Consider the following 22,383-nt stretch of genomic DNA (forward strand, 5'->3'; position numbering starts at 1 on the left):
AGATCTAGTACTGATATTAATATCAAAGAATGCATTTAATTAAAAAGTAGTGTCTTCTATGTCTCAGTAGAGAAATTAACTATTTTATATGGATGTGAACAATGGGCAGAGGCGTTGTGCAGTCACTCAAAATGAAGGGAGGCAATGGGTAAAAGGGGCCTACTCTGTGCTCCTTGCTGTATGCTGGGGTGGGGGATGGGGCGGTAGAAAAATGCGAATGACAATTTATCACAACAATGGATGAAAAAGTCAGGCCTAAACATGTTCCCTTCAAGTGGAGATGCAGTCCTCTGGTTGCTCCCCCAGTTACACTGCTGATAAATCTATTTGAAGGAAACATCTGGAATCATTGAGGTCAGGCAACAAGCGGGTCAGATCTCAGTCACAACAACAATCCTCCTTATCTGTTCCGCCAGTAGTAAGCAGGCGGTGATTTGTGTATTGCCGCTGAGACATCATGCACATATTCTGTAGGCTGTTCCTTCCATTCATGTAGGTTTGTCTCATTTGAGTATGCGTCACTGGCCTGCGAATGGGCAGGGCCCTCTTAACAGCATTATAGGCCCCCTGGCAAAGCAGCGCAGTGAGCCCTGCCTACACAACCACTCACAGGAATAAAAATGTTTACCGGAATAAACATGGGTAAAATTGGCAGCGGTGGGCGGAGTATCGCGGTATTCTGTTACCCCCCCCCATCTGACCAGCCGAAGCTAGTATAGAGGGGTTAAGACAGTCGTATAGCCCTGAAACACAGTGGACAATCGGCTTGGGTAGATTTGCACCGCCAAGGTTGTCATCACTGACCGCGATCTGGGAAGTTGGTGTTCTGTTTGTGCATGTTTTCAGGGGTGATGTTACACCGGATTCATTGGGGCCTACTGTGATGTTGTGTTTACATTTATGTGTCGCCTTCTAGGCCTCGATGTGCTCAAACTTTACTGAAAAATTTGTGTTAAATTCTGGCATGCACGGGCTGCTATGCTCGTGGGGCCCCCGGGCAACTGTCCAGCGGGCCCTTGTGTTAAAACGTCACTGCGCAGGGGCATAGGATACATGGGGGGACAGTGGGTGTTTACCCCTTTCAGATATTGAAGTTGGGGTAGCCCAGGGAACCATATCCCCCCTAGATTTTGAAGTGGCAACAGAAGGATACAGTGTAACAGACGAATGTATGATGTTACAACGCAAACCTTTACAACGCATGCCTTCAAAATGCAGTTTATACATCGCAACATCCAATACAACTCATGATTTTACATTGCGTGCCATCAAAACGCATTTTTAGAAACTACATTTACAAAGCAATCCATTACAACGCATACCATTACAACGCATATTGCTTTTAGGGCAACAGTAGGGTAAGTGTTGGATAGTGTAGGGGTAAAAATTACTACTCCTACTCCAGTGAGTGCAACATTAGGGTATGTTTTGGACAGTGTAGGGGTAAAAATTACTATTCCCACACCAGTGAGTGCAACAGTAGAGAAAGTGTTGGATAGAGTGTAGGGGTAAAAATGACTATTCCCCATTACTTGCCTTATGTTGCGTTGTAATGGCATGCATTGTAGTGACATGCGTTGTAATGACATGCGTCATAGTGACATGCGATGTAATGGCTGCGTTGTAATGGCATGCGATGTAAAGGATGTTGCGTTGTTATGACTGCGTTGTGAAGGTAGCGCAATTTAATGACTGCGTTGTAAAGGTTGTTTCCCGTTACAGACAGAGCGTGTTTCTCTGGCGCCCTGCTGCGCATCACTTGTATCCTTAAAGCTCTGTAATCTGAGGAGCTAACTCGGGGAGGCGAGGAGGGGACTGGAAGAATATTGCTTTGTTTTGTACATTATTTAATTGTGGTCAGTGAGGTGTTGAACCTCTCATGAAATCGTTCTTTTTATTGAGCCAGGCCAACCTCAGAGCAAGTGAGAGCAGGGAAGGCGCTCTCGTGTTAATGTGACTGCTGCTCGGCAGACTTGAGAAAACGAACGATTTCAAGAGAAGATGAACTCCTCAGAGCCCGTCTCAGTGGTCTCTGAGCCCCCACAGAGGCTCTCCTTCGGCCGCAGCTCTCCAAGGAGACGCGTGTGAAGTGCAGGTCGGACAGGCGTGTTCAGTCTCTGTGTGTGAACTTCAGTGTCTGTCCACACAGAAGAGCAGACCTTTAAATCCCACGGTGACGCCCGCCTTGTGTACATGTGTATTCAGTTTGATTTAAGGTGTGATGAGTGTATTTCTTGCCCTCCATATCCTAAGACTAATCGAATACCTGAATACAGAGCACTGACCTTTTGTGTTAAACTGAAGGGACAAAAATGTAACTCCACAGACCCTGAAATGCACAATAAGCAACCAGGGTCTCTGCTCTTCAAAACCTGGCTTATATATGGTTACATACAGTGGTGTAACAAAACTTGAGGCCCCCCTGCAAACTCCATAGAGGAGGGCCCCACGCTCCACACACAGTAAGGATCTCTCAGGCCAGGGGCCCTACGCAGTCCCGAAGGGGGCTGCGCGCAGTCCCAAAGGGGACCCCCCTGGAGCTGGGGCCCCCTGCACCTCGGGGGACAGCGGGGGCAATTGTTATACTATTAGTTAAACTCAGTGCTTGAGTTGTAAAGCAGTAAGTGCCAGGTCCAAAGCCTTGTTCAGAAACTCGGGGCTGCCGAATATGTAGTCTTGATTCCACCCCAGGCCTCTCTAATCCCCCACCAGACTCCCCGTCCCCACCAGACACCCCGTCCCTTATCTCACTAACACATTTTCCCATCCCTGCTTTCTGCCTTTCTCACTGTTTTCCCGCTTTCTTTTCCTTTTCCCCCATTTATACTTTTCTATAAGGCCCTGTCCCCAAAAATGAGTGCCGATGGGCCCCACGTGCAACCTCAATGATGCACTGGCTCGGTGAGGTAGCCATGGTAACCAAGTTCAACAACCACAGCCCCACCCCAGGCCAGAGAAGACCGAAGTTTAATTTCAAACTACAAACTCTTCGGAGAGTCCGTGTTTATAAATTTTTGGATTACGTCACACTGGAAGGTGTGGACTGTGGAGTCGCCTGCGTCAGAACTCAATACGGAATTATTGCATAATATGGGCTGTAGTTATTTCATGGGAGATCTTGAGCAATATTTTGGGTGCAGACATACCCTTGGGAGAGTGTTGTGTTGCCCAATAATTTGACACTGAGCTGCAAAACCGTCAGTTCGACCTGCAGAGGAACTGAAATGACTGCGGGAGTAAGCAGCGTAGCTCCCACGGCACTGGCTAATCCCCTGAGGGGCTGTAGGTAGACGGTAGTGGCAACTCAGAGAACGGAGTAGAGGGACGTGCAGAATGCAGCAGGTAGACAAAGACGCAGCAGCGACACCTGGCGGTACATGACAATATGGCATAGGGCGATGCGCGGAAAGCAGAAGGTAGGCACAGATGTAGTGGTGATGCCGCCTAGTGGCAGGCCAGACTATGGCTCCGGGTGATATGCAGAAAGCAGAAAGTGGACACGGATACAGCCCTGACACCTGCTGGCAGGTCAGATTATGACACTTTCTGACGTCCTGGAGGTAGCCACAACTAGAGGACTGACACCTAGTGGCAAGTCAGAATATGGCACTTTCTAACTTCTTTAAGGCACCAGTGACATCTAGTGGCAAGTGAGAGAATAGCACTGGCTGATGTCCGAAAGGCAGATAGACACACAAAGAGTAGTGACTCCTTCAGGCAAGTCAGACTACAGCACCTGCTGAAGGCCTACAGGGGTAGACATCCAAATATACAGCAGTGACACCTAGTGGTGCTGGAGCACAGAATCTAGCAGACTGGTGCATCGTTACCACATAACGACCTCTCAGAATATTGGCATTTTCTGTAATTCTGGTAGCAGGAAGTAGACAATTATGTATTATCAGCTCCTAATAGCCAGCCCAGAGTGGCATAATAGTTGAGGTTATGAAGAAAGGTAGACAAAAGTACAGCTTGGTGACTAGTCAGACTGTGGATTTGGTTGAGGGCCTAGCAGAAGGAGACAGTCTCCAATGCAGTAGAGACCTCTGGTGGTCAGAGAGAAGATGGCTTTGGGGCAGCTCCTCCTTGGTGTCACCAGTACAATAATGAATCCCTCTGCCCAAGTAAGATTATGTCATTGGACGAGGTCTTGTGAGATTGGTTGCACTAATGCAGCCAGACTAGGTGCAAATATTTCCAGAGCCTCTGGCTTGTTTGGATGCAACATTTTCACTACCGACAAGGCAATTTTATGGCATTTGTTGCAACCTGGGGACCTCTTGTGGCCATCTTTGGTTGTACCTTAAGGCAGCTGCCCAGTATAACCTTAATATAGCACCTGCTCGGCCTGTAGCAGAGGGCAATAAGTGTTAGAGATTCTACAATGAAAAAACAGCAGTACAGACGGCTACCTAGCAGATGGCCCGAATGAGCATTTAATTGTCTTGGCAGCATGAGATGCAATTGTATCCGTTCTTACAAAAAAGGCTTGATGAAGATGATTGGATGGCTCAATGAAATGACTATGAATTATCTTTCTTGACAGGCTCCCTCTTAGATCCCATGCCTCTATGAGAAAATGGAATAAGCCATGTATTAGAGTCGGGAAAGGCCGGGTTGTTTTTCGATGACAGTGCCACAATTTGAAAGGCAGTAAACAAAAAGAGAGTTTGGATAAGTCAGCGGAACAAAACAGTCGGAGAGGCTTCTTTGAAGACTCCAAGACAACCTTCATCCTCTCAGCCGAATGAAAATAGCCGCAGTGAAGCTGCTGCGGGAAGCTAGTTGGGCTCCTTTCCAGAGCTTCAATTTCAGGGAAGGGATGAAGATGACAGTAAGCCAAGAAACACATGTCGAGGGCTACTGCCAGCTAAAAGTTCCAGACTGCTGCTCGGCCAGGCAAGCATTGTGACACCATCATCGTGGGCCCGTGTGAGGGGAGGTTTATGAATGGTGCGGCTTCCCGGTACCTGCCCCATGTTAATGCATGTGGGGAGGGACTCGCCACGCGTGCGCTGATGACAGGGTTGTAACATCAATTCAATTACCACAAGAGAGGTCGAGGAAACCCCAGGCTAGGAATAGCACCGGAGCGGGAATTTAGTGCCAGGAACAAAAGGCTTCCAATCATCTCACTAGCCCCTGAATTCCCTAAAAAGGATGCAAAGGTCTTCCATCCAGGCAGTGCCATCTAAAGAATTTTTGGATCCCCATACAAGACATATTTTTTGGCCCCTACACCCAGTGGCGGTTGCCACAGGATAGTACAGGTGAGTCGGGTAGAAAAAAAAATCACTCACCTGGCTGCCCGCCGCCATTTCTCCTCGGTCCTCTTCTGTTCCTCAAAACGCAGAGATGCATATAGGCTCCAAGACTACCCCAAGCCAATCACGACCCTACTGTCACCAGCATGACAGCAACATCGTGATTGGTCTGAGGGCCCTGATTCGGCCCTCAGACAGGGACTGAGGGCCTGTGCATGTTCTCCACCCAGGCTGTGCAATACAGCTGGGTGGAGAACATGCTAAGTGTGCATGACTGTTTGGCCGCCCCAAGACGGCGAGCCAAACCATCATGCGCACTTAAGTGCACCAAACACTCCTCCCCCTGCTGGCTGTGATGACAGCCCAGCCGCTCCCCGCAAACCTGCCTCAGTACGGAGAAATAAAATAATAAGCTTGTGTTATTATCCTTTTATTTTTACTTTTTGCACTGCTCAATGAGCAGTGGGGCGACGCTCCTTCGCCTTAGCAGAGGAGCCGCAACTGCCTACAACATGTCAACACTACCTTTAGGCAAAATGATATTGAACTTAACGTTAGTTTGGAAACTGAGACACGCAAAAACAGCTTGAGTAAAAATTGATGCAGCCATTTCTTTCTACGCTTGTTTATCATCTTACCGTGAAATATTTTAGGCAGATTCTAACCAGCTTGTTCCTCCCATTTTAGGAAAGACGCAGTAAAGGTGGCTTGGTGAATGTTCAGTCCTCTAGTGCATAATATTAATATGAGCTATCGGCACGTGGTGCCTTTAATTATTGTTTTAATTGCCAAATATTTCTAATCACAAATAAATATACTTTCCCAATTGGGATTCTCGCTGAAGCAGTGAACATTAAAGCACGGCTCGATAAACTTTCATGATTCCATTGGGGGAAATTTGCTAATTGTATCCTTAATTCTATTCTGCCTTGTCCCTCCTCCCCTCTTTCTAAGTTTATGATCAGAAACGTAAAGAGAATTAATTAGTGGGAGTGAAGAAGTAGAGGGAGAAGGGAGGTAGAGATAGAGATGATATAGCTAGCAATGTGAGATTGAGACAGACGTAAGTACGGCCACTGAAATGATGTGGCAGAAGAGGACAAAAGCATGCAGCAAGCTTAACTAAATTATGTGAAAAGAAAAGGCACATTATGTGACATAATATGGGACATTTAGTATTAGTATTACCTCATTATTTTGACATTTTTACAAGCTAACCCTTTCTGGGTTAAGGTTTTACCTCAAGAGTACCACTTTGACATTGAAATAGAGAAATAGGCACTAGAAGGGCTACCAGTGAGCTTTTGCGAATAGTCTTCCACTGTGCGGAAATATGTGTTGCCATATTTTTTGTAACATTTGATCTGTTTGACATAAAATATAATTATTTGCTGGAATCTGCTGATTATGCAGAAGTTGATTATGTGGCAAAAGCAATAAATTCATAAGTATGCAGAAAATGCAATAGCTGCAAAATTGCATAATACCCAGCAGCTCTGGACTTAAGAAAAAGAGACAAATGTTAGATAGCCATAACATAGATACAGAAAGGTAGAAAGAGAAAGGGGAAGGTAGAGAAGAAGAGGAGAAGAGATAGATAGGGGTTTAGAGTGGATTAGAGAGAGCCAGAGATAGGGAGAAAGAATAGAAGCGAGAGTGCAGTATGGAGGCCACCTACGCTGAGCTAGAAAAAGTGGTAAAGTAGAAAAAGAGTTGTGGACTGCGATCTGTCGTGAGGGGAAGGTGAACTACTCATAGGTGAGGATGACAGGGTTGAGATAGAGAGAAGCAACAGGCACATCGAGATTCAGAGAAAGGTAGAGGGAGGCAAGGAGAGAAGGATTTGATGCAAGAGCTGAGGTGAATTTAAGGAATGAGAATTGAAACAGAAACCGAGAGTGCAGTGGTTAAGGTTGGGTAGGGAAGGAATAAATATTAAGCTTCTGTGAAGAGTCAGGTTAAAATAGAAGCAGTGTTTCCAAGCACACTGTGATTCCAGTAGCAGTTCTGGTGGCCTTATTATGCCTGATTGTTTTTTATCAGGGGCCCTTGGGAGGTGGGGGCCCTGGGCAATGACTCACTTTACCCTTGTCTTTAAAGGTCTCTGGACCCAGGACCTGGACTGAATGGCATGCATGGTGTTGACAGGTCATGCTACACTTTAAAAGACTGCTACAGCAACAAATGATGGACGGAATGCTGAATGAATCAAACATGCACCCCCAGTCAAGAGATCTGGGTTAAATCCATCGTTCTTTTGCTCACCATGCCACACCAGTTTGGACGCAGCCATGTGCAAATCAGGCTTCACCCTGTGCCTCATGGGAACAGTCCAGCCCGAACTTCCAAGCAAGGTCCTCCCTGGACCGGAAACAAGCATCTTGGCGGTATTACCTTGTCTTGGGATGGCAATGCATGGAGAAATGTTGGCGTTGCCTCAACCTTGTAAATATGGGGCAGCTTCAAAAAGCATTGGGTGTAGCGGTGGCACACCCACAGCAACACCCATTGCCCGCCCCTTTGCCGCAGCAGACTGCAGAGGAAAGGGGCATATTTACAAGGTGACGTTAAGCCACATTAAGTGGCTTGGCACCACCTTGTAAATATGGGGTAGAGAGCAGCGCCACTGGAGCGTCAGAAAAAGTGACGCTCCGGGGGCATTAGGGGCTTGTAAATATGTCCCTATGTCCCTTCCTTTGTGGATTTTTAAAGGGACAAAACCAACCCATGTGTTCATGACTGCAGGATTAATTAAAATAACAGTGCCGTGTTTCCGTTTGTATGGCTGCAAGGGCTTTTAAAAGGAAAGTACCAGCATGTATTTACATGCCTATCAGGACTTCTAAGAGGACACTGACAGCAGATAATTCCATGTCTGCTTCAATATTGTTTCTCTGCAAAGCAACAGTGATGGAAGTACCTTTGCTCCTCTGCATCGCTGCTGTAGTCTGCAAAGGGCAGTAACATGGCTTTCTGCAGCCCTGCGTGACCTTTAAATGACCTTGCTATTGTTTCTCTGCTGCAGCGCAGTGATGGGATGTACCATTGCTCCGGTGCAGGGTCCCATGCTCTGGTACTCAGAGCCAAGGGCCTGGGCGTCCCCTGAGTATGAGTGAAGGGCTGATGCTCAGGGTACCAGAGTTACTATGACGAGTAGAATTCACTACTTAAGACAATAAGGCTGATCTGTTCGAGGTCTGCGGCATTGGCGGTCACTAGGAGTTTTCTAGAAATATAAGTAGGCGATGAATCATTCATTGTCTGGATGTGGCGTCCGGGGGCAGAGATGAAAGCTTGTTTTTCTTTGTTTCGAACAATATTGGTTGTGGCTGCACTGAGGTTTCTTGTTCTGCTTTGAATCCCTACCAGGAAATGACCAATACTACAGTATTTAGAGAAAAGTTTAATTTTCAGAAAATTGTGTTTTTCTTTCATCCATAGTACTCAAGTAACCCTTCTGTTTTTCTCTTTTCAGCTCACCACTCCCAAGTTCCCTGTGGTTGTGAAAATGGGACACGCGCACTCCGGGATGGGGAAGGTAAGAAATAGCGATGGCCCGTATGTACTAACACATTTTCCATAGACAGAGAAGGAGAAACACCCTTTCCTATATTTTCTGTCTCACTACATACTGTTCCTTGTTTAATTCTACACTATACCTTACCTCAAACACACATGTACACACACACACACACAGGGCATATTTACAAAAAAATGTCAGAGCACGATGTTACGCCAAATTTGGCAACGCCGCGCTCCAACACTTTTAAAATGCAGGGATGTGCAGTATTTACAAAAATACCCGCACCCCTGCATTTTCCCTAGCACTAGTGCTACAAAAGCTGTCTAGCGCCAGCGCAAGCACCCTGCCGCCATGTTGCAAGGGTGCCTGCACTGCAGGGGCGATTGTTTATGTGCAAGAAGGGACACCTTCCTGCACATTAACAATCAATAATGGCGATTTGCTCTTTTATGTGTGGAAAGAGCAAAAACAAGGAGAAATTAATAATTTCTCCTCGAATCGCCATTCTAAGACCAGATATTTCCTGACCTAGTTTTTGGCGCTGCCCCAGCCTTGTAAATATGGGGCAGCACCAAAAAGCATGTGTGTTGTGGTGGAACGCCCACAGTAGCTCCCACTGCACGCCTCTTTGCTGCAGCAGACTGGGGTGGAAAGGGGCATATTTACAAGGTGGCGTTAAGCCATGGTAAGTGGCTTAGCACCAGTTTGTAAATATGTGAAATGGTTCTACAGCACCGGAGCATCAGAAAAAGTGACGCTCCGGTGGCGTTAGGGGCTTGTTAATACGCCCCACTGTCTGATACACACAAGCCCTGAGAAGCCAGACAACCAAACTATCAGAAGTCCACACAAAAAGCTGAAGTTTAGGGACGAAAACCACTCTGAACAGGAAAGGCATAACTACGCTATGGACTTTTGCCTCTAAAAGATGTACCACTTAACATTAGACGGGGATTAAATGAGTATAGAGATGGGTTTCCTTCACAATGATCAATCCTTCTGCAGAGAGGCCAATGGATGGAAGGGGCATCAACACTGAACAATATAGGAATCTGGCTTTTGGTCATGCTGTCGGGGTCTATTTACATCCTCCTATTCTGTGAATTCTGTCTTCCTCATAGAAGACATAACAAAGAAGTCTGAGAAATATATCTGTCCGACTTATAAAGCTATATAACATAATATGATTTACTATAGGCTGTTGGCGGATCAGGATCAGAAACCAAGTGAAGGCCGTTCCAAAGGAATGGCCAAGGGGCTGAACGTGAACAGTTAGTGAACACCGAACTTGGTGGACCACTAAAAATCAAACTTCCAGAAAGAGGCCAAGGAGTGTATGGGCTTGAGGGGTGGAATCACTCAGAGAAAGGGCAATGATCTATTTGGTAGGCAGAGAGACCACCTCATTCCCTCCAATCATCCACCCCATGCACTGCTTCCAGGAGGCCGACCCATGCAACCCTTTATAGAGAGGTCCAGAAGGGGCTCAACTACATTCATGTTCCCCTTTCCTTAGAGACACCAACTCCAAGTAGTTACAAGACGATGTGTCTAGTTTGTTTTCGTGACTTTAAAAGATCTCTCTGGTAGGCAGCACCAGGGTTGGTTTGAGAAGCTAAATTACAACGTCCCTATTAGGATGTAAATTGTTTCTGGATTTTTTTCACCTTTTCTCAAAATATTTTGGGACTGGAGAAACCGATCCCGGAAAGGACCTGGAAACTGAACCACTCTATTTTTTTTATATGCATATTTTCCAGACGGTAATAACTACTTTGACATTTAGTTTATTAACATTCGTTGCTTTTATTTATTTGTGTTATATATTTTACATCGATTTTCTTTACACTCCTTGTTTTTGTAGTCAGGTAAAATCCGAGCCGTCCGAGGGTAGGTGCGTGCCCGAGCCGGAGGGGGCGCCATTTCCCGCCCTGTGGACTCCACGCCCTCTCACGCACGCAAACCCTTGCAAAAGCGAAAGCCTCTTGCATAAGAAGCATCTTCCCCTAATTTGTGCGCTCGGAAATCCTGTCACCCGCGCTGGCAGCCCCGCGGGGATTAGCGAGAAGAGCCGCTAATCTCCCCGGGCCGGATGGCGCGGCGGGCGGCAGGGTTTATTTCTGTCACTTCGGGGCGGGGCCGCGTCACTGCGTAAAGTAGAAACAGGCGGCCGAACCCCGGGGCGCGCTGTCGTACTCTGTAGTGCCGAGAAGACCTACGTCACGGATCAGGAGGGCCACTCCTCATGTGGGGGCGTCAGGTTCATTCACCATCCTTGGAAGGGGAGAGGTGTTATGCATAGTACCCCCAGGGGCACCCCGCTTTCCCCCCTCCCCCAAATTAGGTTACCCAAAGAAGACACAAGAAACAGTTGTAACTGGGTAACAAATGCTGCAGGATTTATTACATAATTCCAGGATATGTAATAGGTGGGTTATTTTACGGGCGATCCAAGGGCAGGCGGCCATCTACTTCACCTGCCCCGCCTGATGAGCCGGGCAGCACGGGAACGACCCGCAAGTGCTGCCCCCCAAGTGATTCTTTTTTCGATCACGTGCCGTTGAGATTCTACTCACACCCCCCCTCTCGGGGCGGAGCGTCGCATAGCAAGCCCCCGGTTGTTCAGGCCCACAACCGCCCACAGGCCTAGCGGGGCGCCGACCGGCTTCCGGGACCTCTCTGGAGGCTCCTCGTTTTGGCTCAGGCACCACGTGGTGCCGCGCAGAGGTACCCTTTGTACCGGCCTGCTTCCAGATCGCCCTGTAACTCCGCCTGCAACGAAAAGAAAACATTAAAACGTTCAGCCAAAAACCCCACCCCACCACACCACGCCGGGTAAGCGGTAGGGAGGGTAAAAAGGCGAGGTGGGCGACAAAGAGGTCGCCAGTGAGGGTGGGGGAAGGCTAAATAGTCTTCCCCTCACACCTGGGCCCGGAAGTGACGCGCCTTTCGCGTCACTTCCGGCCCTCGACACGGAGGGGGGCAACAATCGGGATCCCCGCACCCGCCCCCCCCAAAGGAGGGAGTGGGGAAGGGTGACCGGGGCCCCGGGGCCACTAAGGCGCCGACCGCCGAGTGGCCCCCTGCGGGGGCCGCGGTCAGCGGCATAGTACCCCCAGGGGCACCCCGCTTTCCCCCCTCCCCCAAATTAGGTTACCCAAAGAAGACACAAGAAACAGTTGTAACTGGGTAACAAATGCTGCAGGATTTATTACATAATTCCAGGATATGTAATAGGTGGGTTATCTTACGGGCGATCCAAGAGCAGGCGGCCATCTACTTCACCTGCCCCGCCTGATGAGCCGGGCAGCACGGGAACGACCCGCAAGTGCTGCCCCCCAAGTGATTCTTTTTTCGATCACGTGCCGTTGAGATTCTACTCACACCCCCCCTCTCGGGGCGGAGCGTCGCATAGCAAGCCCCCGGTTGTTCAGGCCCACAACCGCCCACAGGCCTAGCGGGGCGCCGACCGGCTTCCGGGACCTCTCTGGAGGCTCCTCGTTTTGGCTCAGGCACCACGTGGTGCCGCGCAGAGGTACCCTTTGTACCAGCCTGCTTCCAGATCGCCCTGTAACTCCGCCACAGCCCTGGAGGCGGCTAACCGTCGCAGCCAGGGCCCCCCACCAACCTAGCTCTTTACCTGCACCCTCTATTCACCAATGCTTCGCTTAAATCCAATAAAACAGATCCATGCCTCTTTGGGAGAGGTGTACTCCATCCAAGTCGAAGTACCCCTTTACATTCCCCCGGATCATCTCATGGCGAATAAAGCCCAAACCCCTTTGGGCAGGACTCAAACCCTGTAAGATCCCTTATAACCACAGGCCCAAGACATACCAGTGAGCTATAGCTCCTGGATTGTAGATGGCCCCATCTATGTCCCCAATCCCTAGACGCTATCCCAATCGGATGGGGTCTGTTGAAATAGAGGGGCCTGTGAAGATGTGCGATAACTATTCGCCCCCCAGCGGGAAGGTTACACCTATTCACAATCCTGGGCCTGCCCGCTTTGACTATTATGACGAGAAGGGTTACTTAACATTTGTACAGTCCCCTCAGATAGTTAACCTGGGGCACAGGAGTGCACCTCACTGCCAGCGCGTGACCATGGGCAAGGGGCGACTCTTGCCCCTGCCCACCATCCCTTATACCTTATAGGAATTATGCCCCTACGGATCCCTCAGTGATGATCCCATAGGCATACCAGCTTCGGGAATCTGTTTGGCTTAAGCGTTGCGCGCTGTCATAATGTCCCCTTGTATTTGCCCCGCTGACACCCCAGATATTGGGACAGCAGCACCAGTCTCCTGCAGCTGCCGTACGCGACCAGTGATTCCGGTGGGGGGTGCCACCAACCGCAATGGTCCTCCAAGCATTACGGAAAGCCCCTTTTACCTGGGCCTCTCTTCAATTGATGGTGATTACACCCAGCTGAAGGCCAGAGGCCCGCCTAAGGAGCCTATTCACTTGTTTTGCTACCCGGCTCCCTTGTGGGAGGGCCACAGAGTTAGGGCAACGCGTGTGCTCCCAGGGCACGGAGCTGCTGGAAAGCAGATATCTGATACTCACACGCTGGTATCTTATCTGTTGCTAAATGCCCTACTGCAGGAAGTTTCCCAAGAACCGTAGACTTCGCGGTCCCACCTAACTTGATCCCATCACCTGGGGGGAACCCAGTGGTGGCAGGACCTGCATGGTAACTCCATCCCGGCGTAGCTATCGCTTATTTGTGCCGCCGAAGCAGGCAATACCCCCTTAGGTCAAGTTCTACCCCTGGAGGATAACCCTGGGAGCAGACAAGTCTGTGGGAACCAACCGGAGACTTTGGTGCAAATACCGGCCCTATTCTGAACGTAGCGAGTGCTGCACGGTCAATAATGCCCTGATGCCCTGGGGCTCTACGTGGTCTTTACCAAACTTTGAACGACCGCACACTTGCTATATAACAACCATACCACCCACCAGCCGGGTGGAAGGTCTTCATTGCGCAACCCGAAATCTGTCTTTGGTTGCAGGGGAATGCCCCCCAAAGTACATCTGGACCTATTCCTATATGGTTCCTTCAGCTAATCCTCCTGCAGGCCTAACTCTTGGTTATGGAGCCCAGCTCAGTGTTCTGCAGGCCAAACGGCTTAACCATGAACTATCGGTCGATTTGAGACAGAGGAAAACCACGGGTTGCAATCCGCTCGCGAGCGGCGCACCCGCAACCACTTGGACAATCACGCCGGTAACCTTGCCGTGATTAGGCCCTAGTGATGTGCTATGTGGTGACCACTTATTCTTTTGCCGCTATGCCAGTGCGTCCCCGAATTCAATGGGATTGGGGCGCTGAGCTGCACCCATATCTACACCATCTAGTGGCTCAATCCAGACTTCCTTTAGCATTAGATAATAACTACCATTCTATCTCGGTTGCGTTGCCCTGCCCGACTAGGCACCCACCCGGGTGTCTAGGTTACAGTTAGATATGTGTGAGTTCCCCATATCAGTGACCGTTGAAGGCGGCCCACATAAGCAACCCGAACTCTGTCTATGGTTGCAGTGGAATATGTGTCTGCATTATAGGAAATCAGCAATACATGCTGCATATTTATCTAGCGTGAACTCGACCCGAAGGTATCAGAGCAAAGACTTGTGAACGATGCCTGCACTTTTATCAAGTATCTGCCTTATAGCAAGCCAGCACATACCTGTTGCATATTGTATAGCGCGAACTCGCCGCCAAAGGTATTGCACCGCTTCACATGAGCACTGTATTTACGTTACACGTACAGGCACGGGGAGCGTGAGAAATTCGTACCACAGAACACGAAACCCATTCCAGGTCACGCGAACACCGCACCCGATTAACCCTTGCGGTGCGTGGAGGGATTAGTAAACCCGTAATCGCATGCTGTGAACAGTGCATGTACTGGTATCATGTATCTGCCTTATCGGAAGCCTGCAATTACATGGTGCATATTTATATAGTGCAAACTCGACCGGAAGGCATTTGGAGCACTTTACATGAGCACCGTATTTACAATACATCTTTACGCAAGGGGTGCTTAAGAAATTTGTACCATATTACCCGCTCCCCAACCGGATCACGCGAGCACCGCACCAGATTTTCATTGAGGTGCCGGGGGTTTATTAATGCCCATAATCGCGTATGTGAACAATGCACGCACTTGTGTCATTTAACTGCCCTATAGGAAATCAGCAATACATGTTGCAGAATTATATAGCGCGAACTCGACCTGAAGGTGTTGGAGCGCTTTACCTGAGCACCTTATTTACATTACACATTCAAGCGCGGGGGGCTTACCAGATTCGTGTCATACTAAACGATCCCCGAGCCAGGTCCATTACGCCTGCCGCACGCAGCCCACTGCATGCCCCCCCCCACCCTCGACGGCAGCGTAGCCGACTGGAGGGGGGGCGATAACCTTAACCTTAACCAGGGAGAGCCACAGGGGTTGCACTTACCGCGATCAGCGGGGACCCAGGCAGCTCCCAGCCTTGCAGTGCTGGTGCCTTGGGGCTGTGAACCCACACTAGTCTCCTACCGGCTCCCACGGCACAGGGTATGCGGCTTCAAGCCGGCCGCACCCCCGTTAATTTACTTCGCTCGCGAGGGCGACCGCCATTGTGAAGTATGCCCCGCGGGCGATCACTAACCTGTGTGCTCTACCGGACCAAACGAAAGGTACGCCAACCGATACAGAATCAATGTAACCTGAACCTGTAACTTTGCGAGCAAGCGTCCCAAGGCAAAGGACCCACGCACGCTCATGCCCGCTCCCACCGTGCGCCGGGTGCGCGGGTTATTGGCTGTCCGCTCCCATACCAACTAACGTGCACGAGGTCCACCGCCAGCAAGCAATCTAGTCCCATTCCCTCATTCAAAACCGGCGATAAACACATCACAGGCAACGTGGGGAGAGCCCACCTAGTGTTCCAATTGTGCATGTTTCAACAGCGCAAAGGTATCGGTAATTTGCCCCCTGCGCCACTTACACCCTTGTCCTGTCACCAGCGGGTTCCGTCGGTCAACCGGACACCAAGCACGATCTAGGAGAGAGAATTGAAAGGTGAGCGCAATTGAACAAGGTATAGGAGGCGCTCGACCAGGTTCTGTCAAGCATGTGACGTAATGTCCCGGGGACCAAATACGCCTTGTATGACAATGGCTATTTTGTACTTTTGCCCCCGCATCTTGGGGTCACTTGTATCATTGTCAGGGCCAAGCACCATTCAAGTGTTATTTATTTAATGTAGATTTATATAGCGCTAAGGTATTAGAGCGCTCTACATGAGCACCGCTTACATTCAGGCACGGGGGGATTAAGTGATTCGCCCGGGATCCCAGGATGTGGCGTCGACCCCGAGACTCGAACCTTGCTTCCCTGCCCCTAAGTTGGAAATCTCTGCATATCTTCTTTATCCTGCGCGACTCGACCCGAAGGTATTGGAGCGTGAAGCACCGCATTTACATACATATTCAGGCACGGGGGCGTTAAGATTAAGTGATGTGCCCCGAATCACAGAATGCGGCCCCGAGACTCGAAACACCAACCAGATTGAGATTGATGACCTGAGCCTCGGTCCTTGTATACGTTTCGCTCTTTATGCATATATCCCGTAGCACCGTATTTACATACACATTGAGGCACGGAGTGATTAAGTGATTAGCCCCGAATCACAGAATGTGGACGCGACCTCGCGGCTCGCCCCTGGTTAAGTACCCTGTATCGTTGTCAGGGCCAAGGGCCATTCGCTATTCAAATCACAACCCAACTATAGTTGTACATCGCGAAGGTCTGAAAGCGCTGTACCCGAGCACCGATGTAAACCGACAAACGCATTTGCTCCCTACGAGTGGAATCAGGGAGGCCTATCGACTCGCGATGCGGACGCGGCTCCGAAGCTCTAAGACCTCGCACCCCCAGAGTCAGTGCGGCGGGGGTGAGGAGATGCCACAACAGGCGGACAAGGCCCCGTACAGGAGGACACACCATGGGACAGGGATGCTCCCACCGCTCCCGTCCATACGCCCGGCCTCAGAAACCGGCACCGCTCCCCACTCTCCCTTGGGCCATATCCGTTCGCTGGGGATGAAGGTGTCTGCCGAACCAGATTCGGACCTTGAAGCCATAAGGCGTGGTTCATGTCTCGATTATGCTTTTATGCATATTTTATGAATCGTCTCCGCATTCAATATAAAAGACAATACCGACTCTCGCACCCTGGTCCCCCGCTCCGAGGTTGCTTGTTTCTTGTTGGGCACGGGGAGATTAAGTGAATTGCCCCGAATCACGGGATGTTTTGCCGACGCCGAGGCTCGAACCTGGTTCCTATTTACAATGTCGGCAGCTCTGGCCGTTCCGCCACAACCTCTTTTCTCACGCTGATATTGGTGAAAAGACACCGTTTTAAAGATTAGGGTCCCGTACAGGAGGACACACCATGGGACTGGGATGCTCCCACCGCTCCCGTCCATTCTCCGAGCCTCAGTGAACTGGCACCGCTCCTAGCGGACCTTGAGGACATGAGCCTCGGTTCATGTATAGGTTACGCCTTTACGCGTATTGTAGATAGCGCGAGCTCGACCCGAAGGCATTGAAAATATTTGCCGAGTTTTATATAGCGCGAACTTGACCCGAAACCAATTAAGTATTACAGCGCCTTACATAGCCCCCGTTCCGTTACATGAGGACCCACATTCACGTTTTGTAAGGCACAGGGAGATCAAGTGTTTTGCCCCGAATCACAGGAAGTTCATCGGCATTACCGAGACTCGAACCTAGTTCCCGAGGTCCGAGGTCGAGCGCCCTGGCCGTTAGGCCACCTCATCGTAGCGAACGCTCTACATAGAACCATAATTAAATTCATGTTTACGTACATATAATTAGGCACGGGGAATTGAGTGAATTAGTGATTAAGTGACTCACAGAATGTGGACGCGACCTCGCGTCTCGCCCCCTCTGCATTACTGCACCAGAGGCGGCGCGCAGCCGACGGACCACAACCCTTTCCCCTTTGTTTCCGGCAATACAGTCGTCGGTATCGCGAGCCTCAACAGCTCATTGGACGCCACCCCCCCCGGTGGGCGGCGCCACCCTCGCGAGGGCAGCCCTGCACTACTCGCCCCGTTTCCCCCGATGCAACGAATGACGCGGCCCGAGGCCCGCCCCAGGCTCTTCAACGCCCGGGAGCAGGCAGGCTGCAGGGCACAACCATCGACGCAAGGGGACGGGGCCGCAGCTCAATGGCATCAGCCATGCGTGGCCCGCACTCCCCAACTTCCGCAACGGTCACCTTTGCCCCAAGCTTGAAAATCACACGCATGGCCGGGCATTCGGGAGTCGGTGATGCGAGAAGTTCCGCCCAGGGACATTTTAAGGATTTTGGGGGCCCTGGGCCAAGCATATTTTGGGGGGCCCTGTTAGGAACAGTTTTGAATTCATGATCCAATTTCAGCTTTTTCATGCCCTCTTTGGCTGGATCATTGAAAATGCACATGCGCACTCGTCCAAATTCTAATGATATTTACATTTAATATTCAGCGATAGTTATGTGCATGGGCGTAGGAAGTGGACATCCGCCCGCTCCTTTGCCCAGCCTGGGACCCCGGCTGAGCTGCACCGCCCATCAAACTTTTACTGTCTCTACCTGCTCCCATGTGTTTGTGTAAGCTACCTGCCCCCAGGTGTCTGCACAAGCACCAGTATCTGCCCCCACACCTGAGGGAAACATGCCGATCAACCCGAGGCACGAAGGGCATGCACAATCAGGCCAACAGGGCTCCACCCGGGGCATACATATGGCCCCTAGGGCACAAAATCGGCGACGTCTAACCTGCAAATCGAAATCCCTTAATTAAAATACACCAAGAACAGCATCCTGGCTACCTCCCCTGGGCACTATCCTAATCCGGTTTCTTATTCAGTCGTAGCAATAGAAGCTTTAATTATGAAAGAGCCTTTGAAACTATTTGCGGCGAAACCTCAGCTGAAATGCTGCTTCATGAAACTCAATGTCCTCCCATGCCAACAAATCGATCTCACTTTACAGTTCCCTGCTGTGTCTAGCTGTCCTATGGTAGGGCCAGGAAGCATATTGAAATGAATACGGCAAAGAAAATCAGCACACAAGAAACTGGTATAACCGGGATCGTTATAAACATATCTCAGCTGTTATGAGACAACTTACTTCCCTTGTAGCCTTTGCCTGCCACCTGCTGGCCATTCAAATTAATTTGTGTGCTTTCCTTATTCATTTAGGCGAAGGCACATACCGGGGGATCCCGAAAGAGCCACCGCTCACATAGTCACAACTGCCATAGACTGATTCCGTCACCAAGTGTACCAAGACCCGCCTGCTCAAATCCGACATTCTTCTATAATGCGACGAAGGAACACAGGCCCGGGCCTGTAACCCAAGGCAACGGCGCTAATTACCACCAACCCGACTGCCCAGGGAAGTTGGTCTTCCTCTCTGCCCATCGGCCTCGTTCTGACCGGTTCCTGTCCTGATCCATGCCAGGGGCCTGCGCACCCGACAGACTGCGGGCCCCGACTCCCGCTCAATTTGTCCCCCCGCGGATACAAAATTGGAGGCCCAGCACCCGGGCCTAGATATGAACACCGTGGCCAGTGGCAACATCAGGTCACCGAGGAACGCAAAACTCACCGCAAAACGACGATCGACAGACAACGAGCCAACCAGTTGAAATCGTGTCCAGCAGGGGGGACAATGGACGACCTCCCGAGACGGCGTGTCCGGCGAAAAAGGCGAGGTGGGCGACAAAGAGGTCGCCAGTGAGGGTGGGGGAAGGCTAAATAGTCTTCCCCTCACACCTGGGCCCGGAAGTGACGCGCCTTTCGCGTCACTTCCGGCCCTCGACACGGAGGGGGGCAACAATCGGGATCCCCGCACCCGCCCCCCCCCAAAGGAGGGAGTGGGGAGGGGTGACCGGGGCCCCGGGGCCACTAAGGCGCCGACCGCCGAGTGGCCCCCTGCGGGGGCCGCGGTCAGCGGCACAGAGAGTCCTCCACCCCTTAAGGCCCCTTTCACACCACAAGCCCTCATGTGTGTATTGCAGCGTTTTTATAGTGCTTTCTACCCCTGTGTGGGGCGTGTAAGCGCTTACCTACATGACTCGCATTAGCCTGTGGTTAGAAGGATGTCGTTTTATTTTGTTTCTATATGGGAACTGGGAAGTGTTCCATGTAGTGAGTGATGAACGAACGTCGAGGTGCAGTTATCGTGTCATGAGATGCAGGACGTAGCAGTGTGCAGGGGGATGAAGTGTAAGCAATTGAGGTGGTATATGGATGCTATGTTGACTATCAAATGATTTAAAGATATTTATACATAGAGATGGGCGAATCCACAAATTAACAAGGAGAGCCCGCTAGCCAGACCAAGGGTCCGGCTCGGCATGAAGAGCACGTTCAGAAAGAGAATGTACAGGGCCCCTGTAATCTGCATACAACTTGGTACAATCTGGGCTGTTGGCATCTCACTAGATGCCTCGACTTCCGGAGCTGCTTTGTGCAGACCCCTCCTGGGCTGCAGCACCTCCCTCCCAGCCGCCCTGCAGGGGCTACGGGGTCTAATGGTCCACCAATGCAAAGCGTCTCTCAAATACATTTCATTTGTTTTATAGCGCCCCTCATACCAGTGTAGGGTGTCAGGGCACTTTACATCGCACCCACATTATACAGAGACAATAAATCAAACGTGTGTAAATCAGTCTATAGGAAATGTTACGTAAAACAATGACGATCACAAGGTGTAGGAATCACGTCATCCATACTAGTAGGCAATATATTTTAAGTGTTTGGTCTAGAGAATCACACATGTAGAATTTAAATCCTACCACAGTGGGGTTAACTTTTTTAATAAGAATTAATTTCTACCCAAACAAATCTTTTTAGCAACATTAGGATCATGAAAGACTGGGGAAAAACATACAATTTTAACCATACCATGAATTGTGCATGTAGATCTTTGATGATAGTTCATAGGTCACGGTGCTATATTCGGGTACACGTTCTTTGCAGCAGGGATATTAATCATTTATACTACATTATGATGAGTCAAAATTGCCACTAGACAACACTCTGATCTCTCAACCAGCAGGAACATTAATCACTAGTGTTAGCTTGAAACTCTGTTGTTGCTGAAAACTGCTGGATACACAAGGAACTCTGCAGCAGGTGCTTTTAAACCCATAAGTTATTTCTAAACACAGGCCTCCCCAGCTCAGCGCCAGGTGCGGTTGCACCGGTCACAATGTGCCAAAGCCGGCCCTCCATGCAGGAGTCTCGAAAATATGTGGCACATAAATAATGCAACAAACATAACGCATAATAAGATAAAGGGCCTAATTACTATCTTGCCGGATGGAATATTCCATCACAAACGTGATGGATATCCTGTCCGCTGTATTACAAATTCTATAGGATATAATGGAACTGAAATTTGGCGGACGAGATATCTCTCACGTTTGGGATTGAGCAACCTTGTCCGCAAAGATCGTAATCAGGCCCAAAATCCTTTCAGGAATAAAAAATATATATTTAACAAGCTGAAGCGTTTCCCCATAGTCGATACAGTGGTGTAACACAAAAGGATGCCCCCCGCAGAATGTGATTATGGGCCACTGTGTCTCCCATGTCGCAAATCTAATTTGACCGTGGCTTGATTAGAGGCCCCGTTAGGAGTTCGGGCCCCTGAATGGATGGGGGCCTCCTGCGCCTCAGGGGCTGCAGGGGCTTGTGTTACAAACCTGAGTACACCAGATTGTATCACTGCATGGAGAGATAATTATTAAAAGTAAAACGTTTTAACATAAGCTTAGAAACATTCCTCCCCCGCCCCGTCCCGCTGTGACGTCAATGCCCAATATGTGGCCCATATGCAAATTGTAAATGGAGTACCATTGTGGTCTAGTAAACCAAGCGCAAGAGATTTTTGTGCAGCACACGTTCCTGAACTCACACATGTTAAGGAGCTCTTGCATGTAATGTTAAAGATAACAGAGGATCACTGTAATAATACTGGCCTTGGATCACACAACGTGGCCAAGCAGGGAAGCTGGGATTCATCCCAGGTCTTCTTGTTTCACATTGTGCAATTCAGCCACTAGATGTGTATTTCTTTTTCTCTCCTGTTTTACACGGAAGGTCACAGCTTTGTATTTGATTCTTCACACATGAGGTTATAGAATGGGTGGCAGGCCGAAGCTACGTGAGAACTCAACCTAGCTGTGGGCTTAAGGGTCCACCAGGACCCCGAGCTGAGCCAGAGTTAGGCATCTGGATCAGTACTTAATTTCTAAAGAAATAAGTGCCAGGGCCCTTGTCAGCCGGCCACAGCAGCTTGCACCACCCATTGCGCTACCAATGACAATTCAGACTTTTTATACATTAAAAATGACTATGACCCTCCACCCAAACTATTGTTATAGCTTGGGTGGCAGGTCTTAGCCATTTGTAATATATCTGGAATTATTAAACAACTATTGTTGTGTTCATCACAAAATCAAACAAACAGCGTCACCATGTGGCTGGCTGTTATAAGTCCTGGTGTTGACAATTAAGT

The 22,383-nt window shown here is 49.7% G+C and overlaps 1 protein-coding gene across 3 annotated transcripts in view; it reads left to right on the top strand.

Moving 5' to 3' along the window:
* SYN1 (synapsin I) overlaps positions 1-22,383 on the top strand; it is a 561,211-nt gene that overhangs the window by 311,798 nt on the left and 227,030 nt on the right. For all 3 annotated transcript variants that reach the window (XM_085629525.1, XM_085629526.1, XM_085629527.1), the window contains exon 6: positions 8,740-8,802. In XM_085629525.1, the coding sequence (XP_085485651.1) occupies positions 8,740-8,802 (63 nt within the window). The remainder of the gene's footprint in view (positions 1-8,739; positions 8,803-22,383) is intronic.

This window comes from Triturus cristatus, chromosome 10 (genome assembly GCF_964204655.1).
Source record: "Triturus cristatus chromosome 10, aTriCri1.1, whole genome shotgun sequence".
In the NCBI taxonomy this organism is placed as follows: domain Eukaryota; kingdom Metazoa; phylum Chordata; class Amphibia; order Caudata; family Salamandridae; genus Triturus; species Triturus cristatus.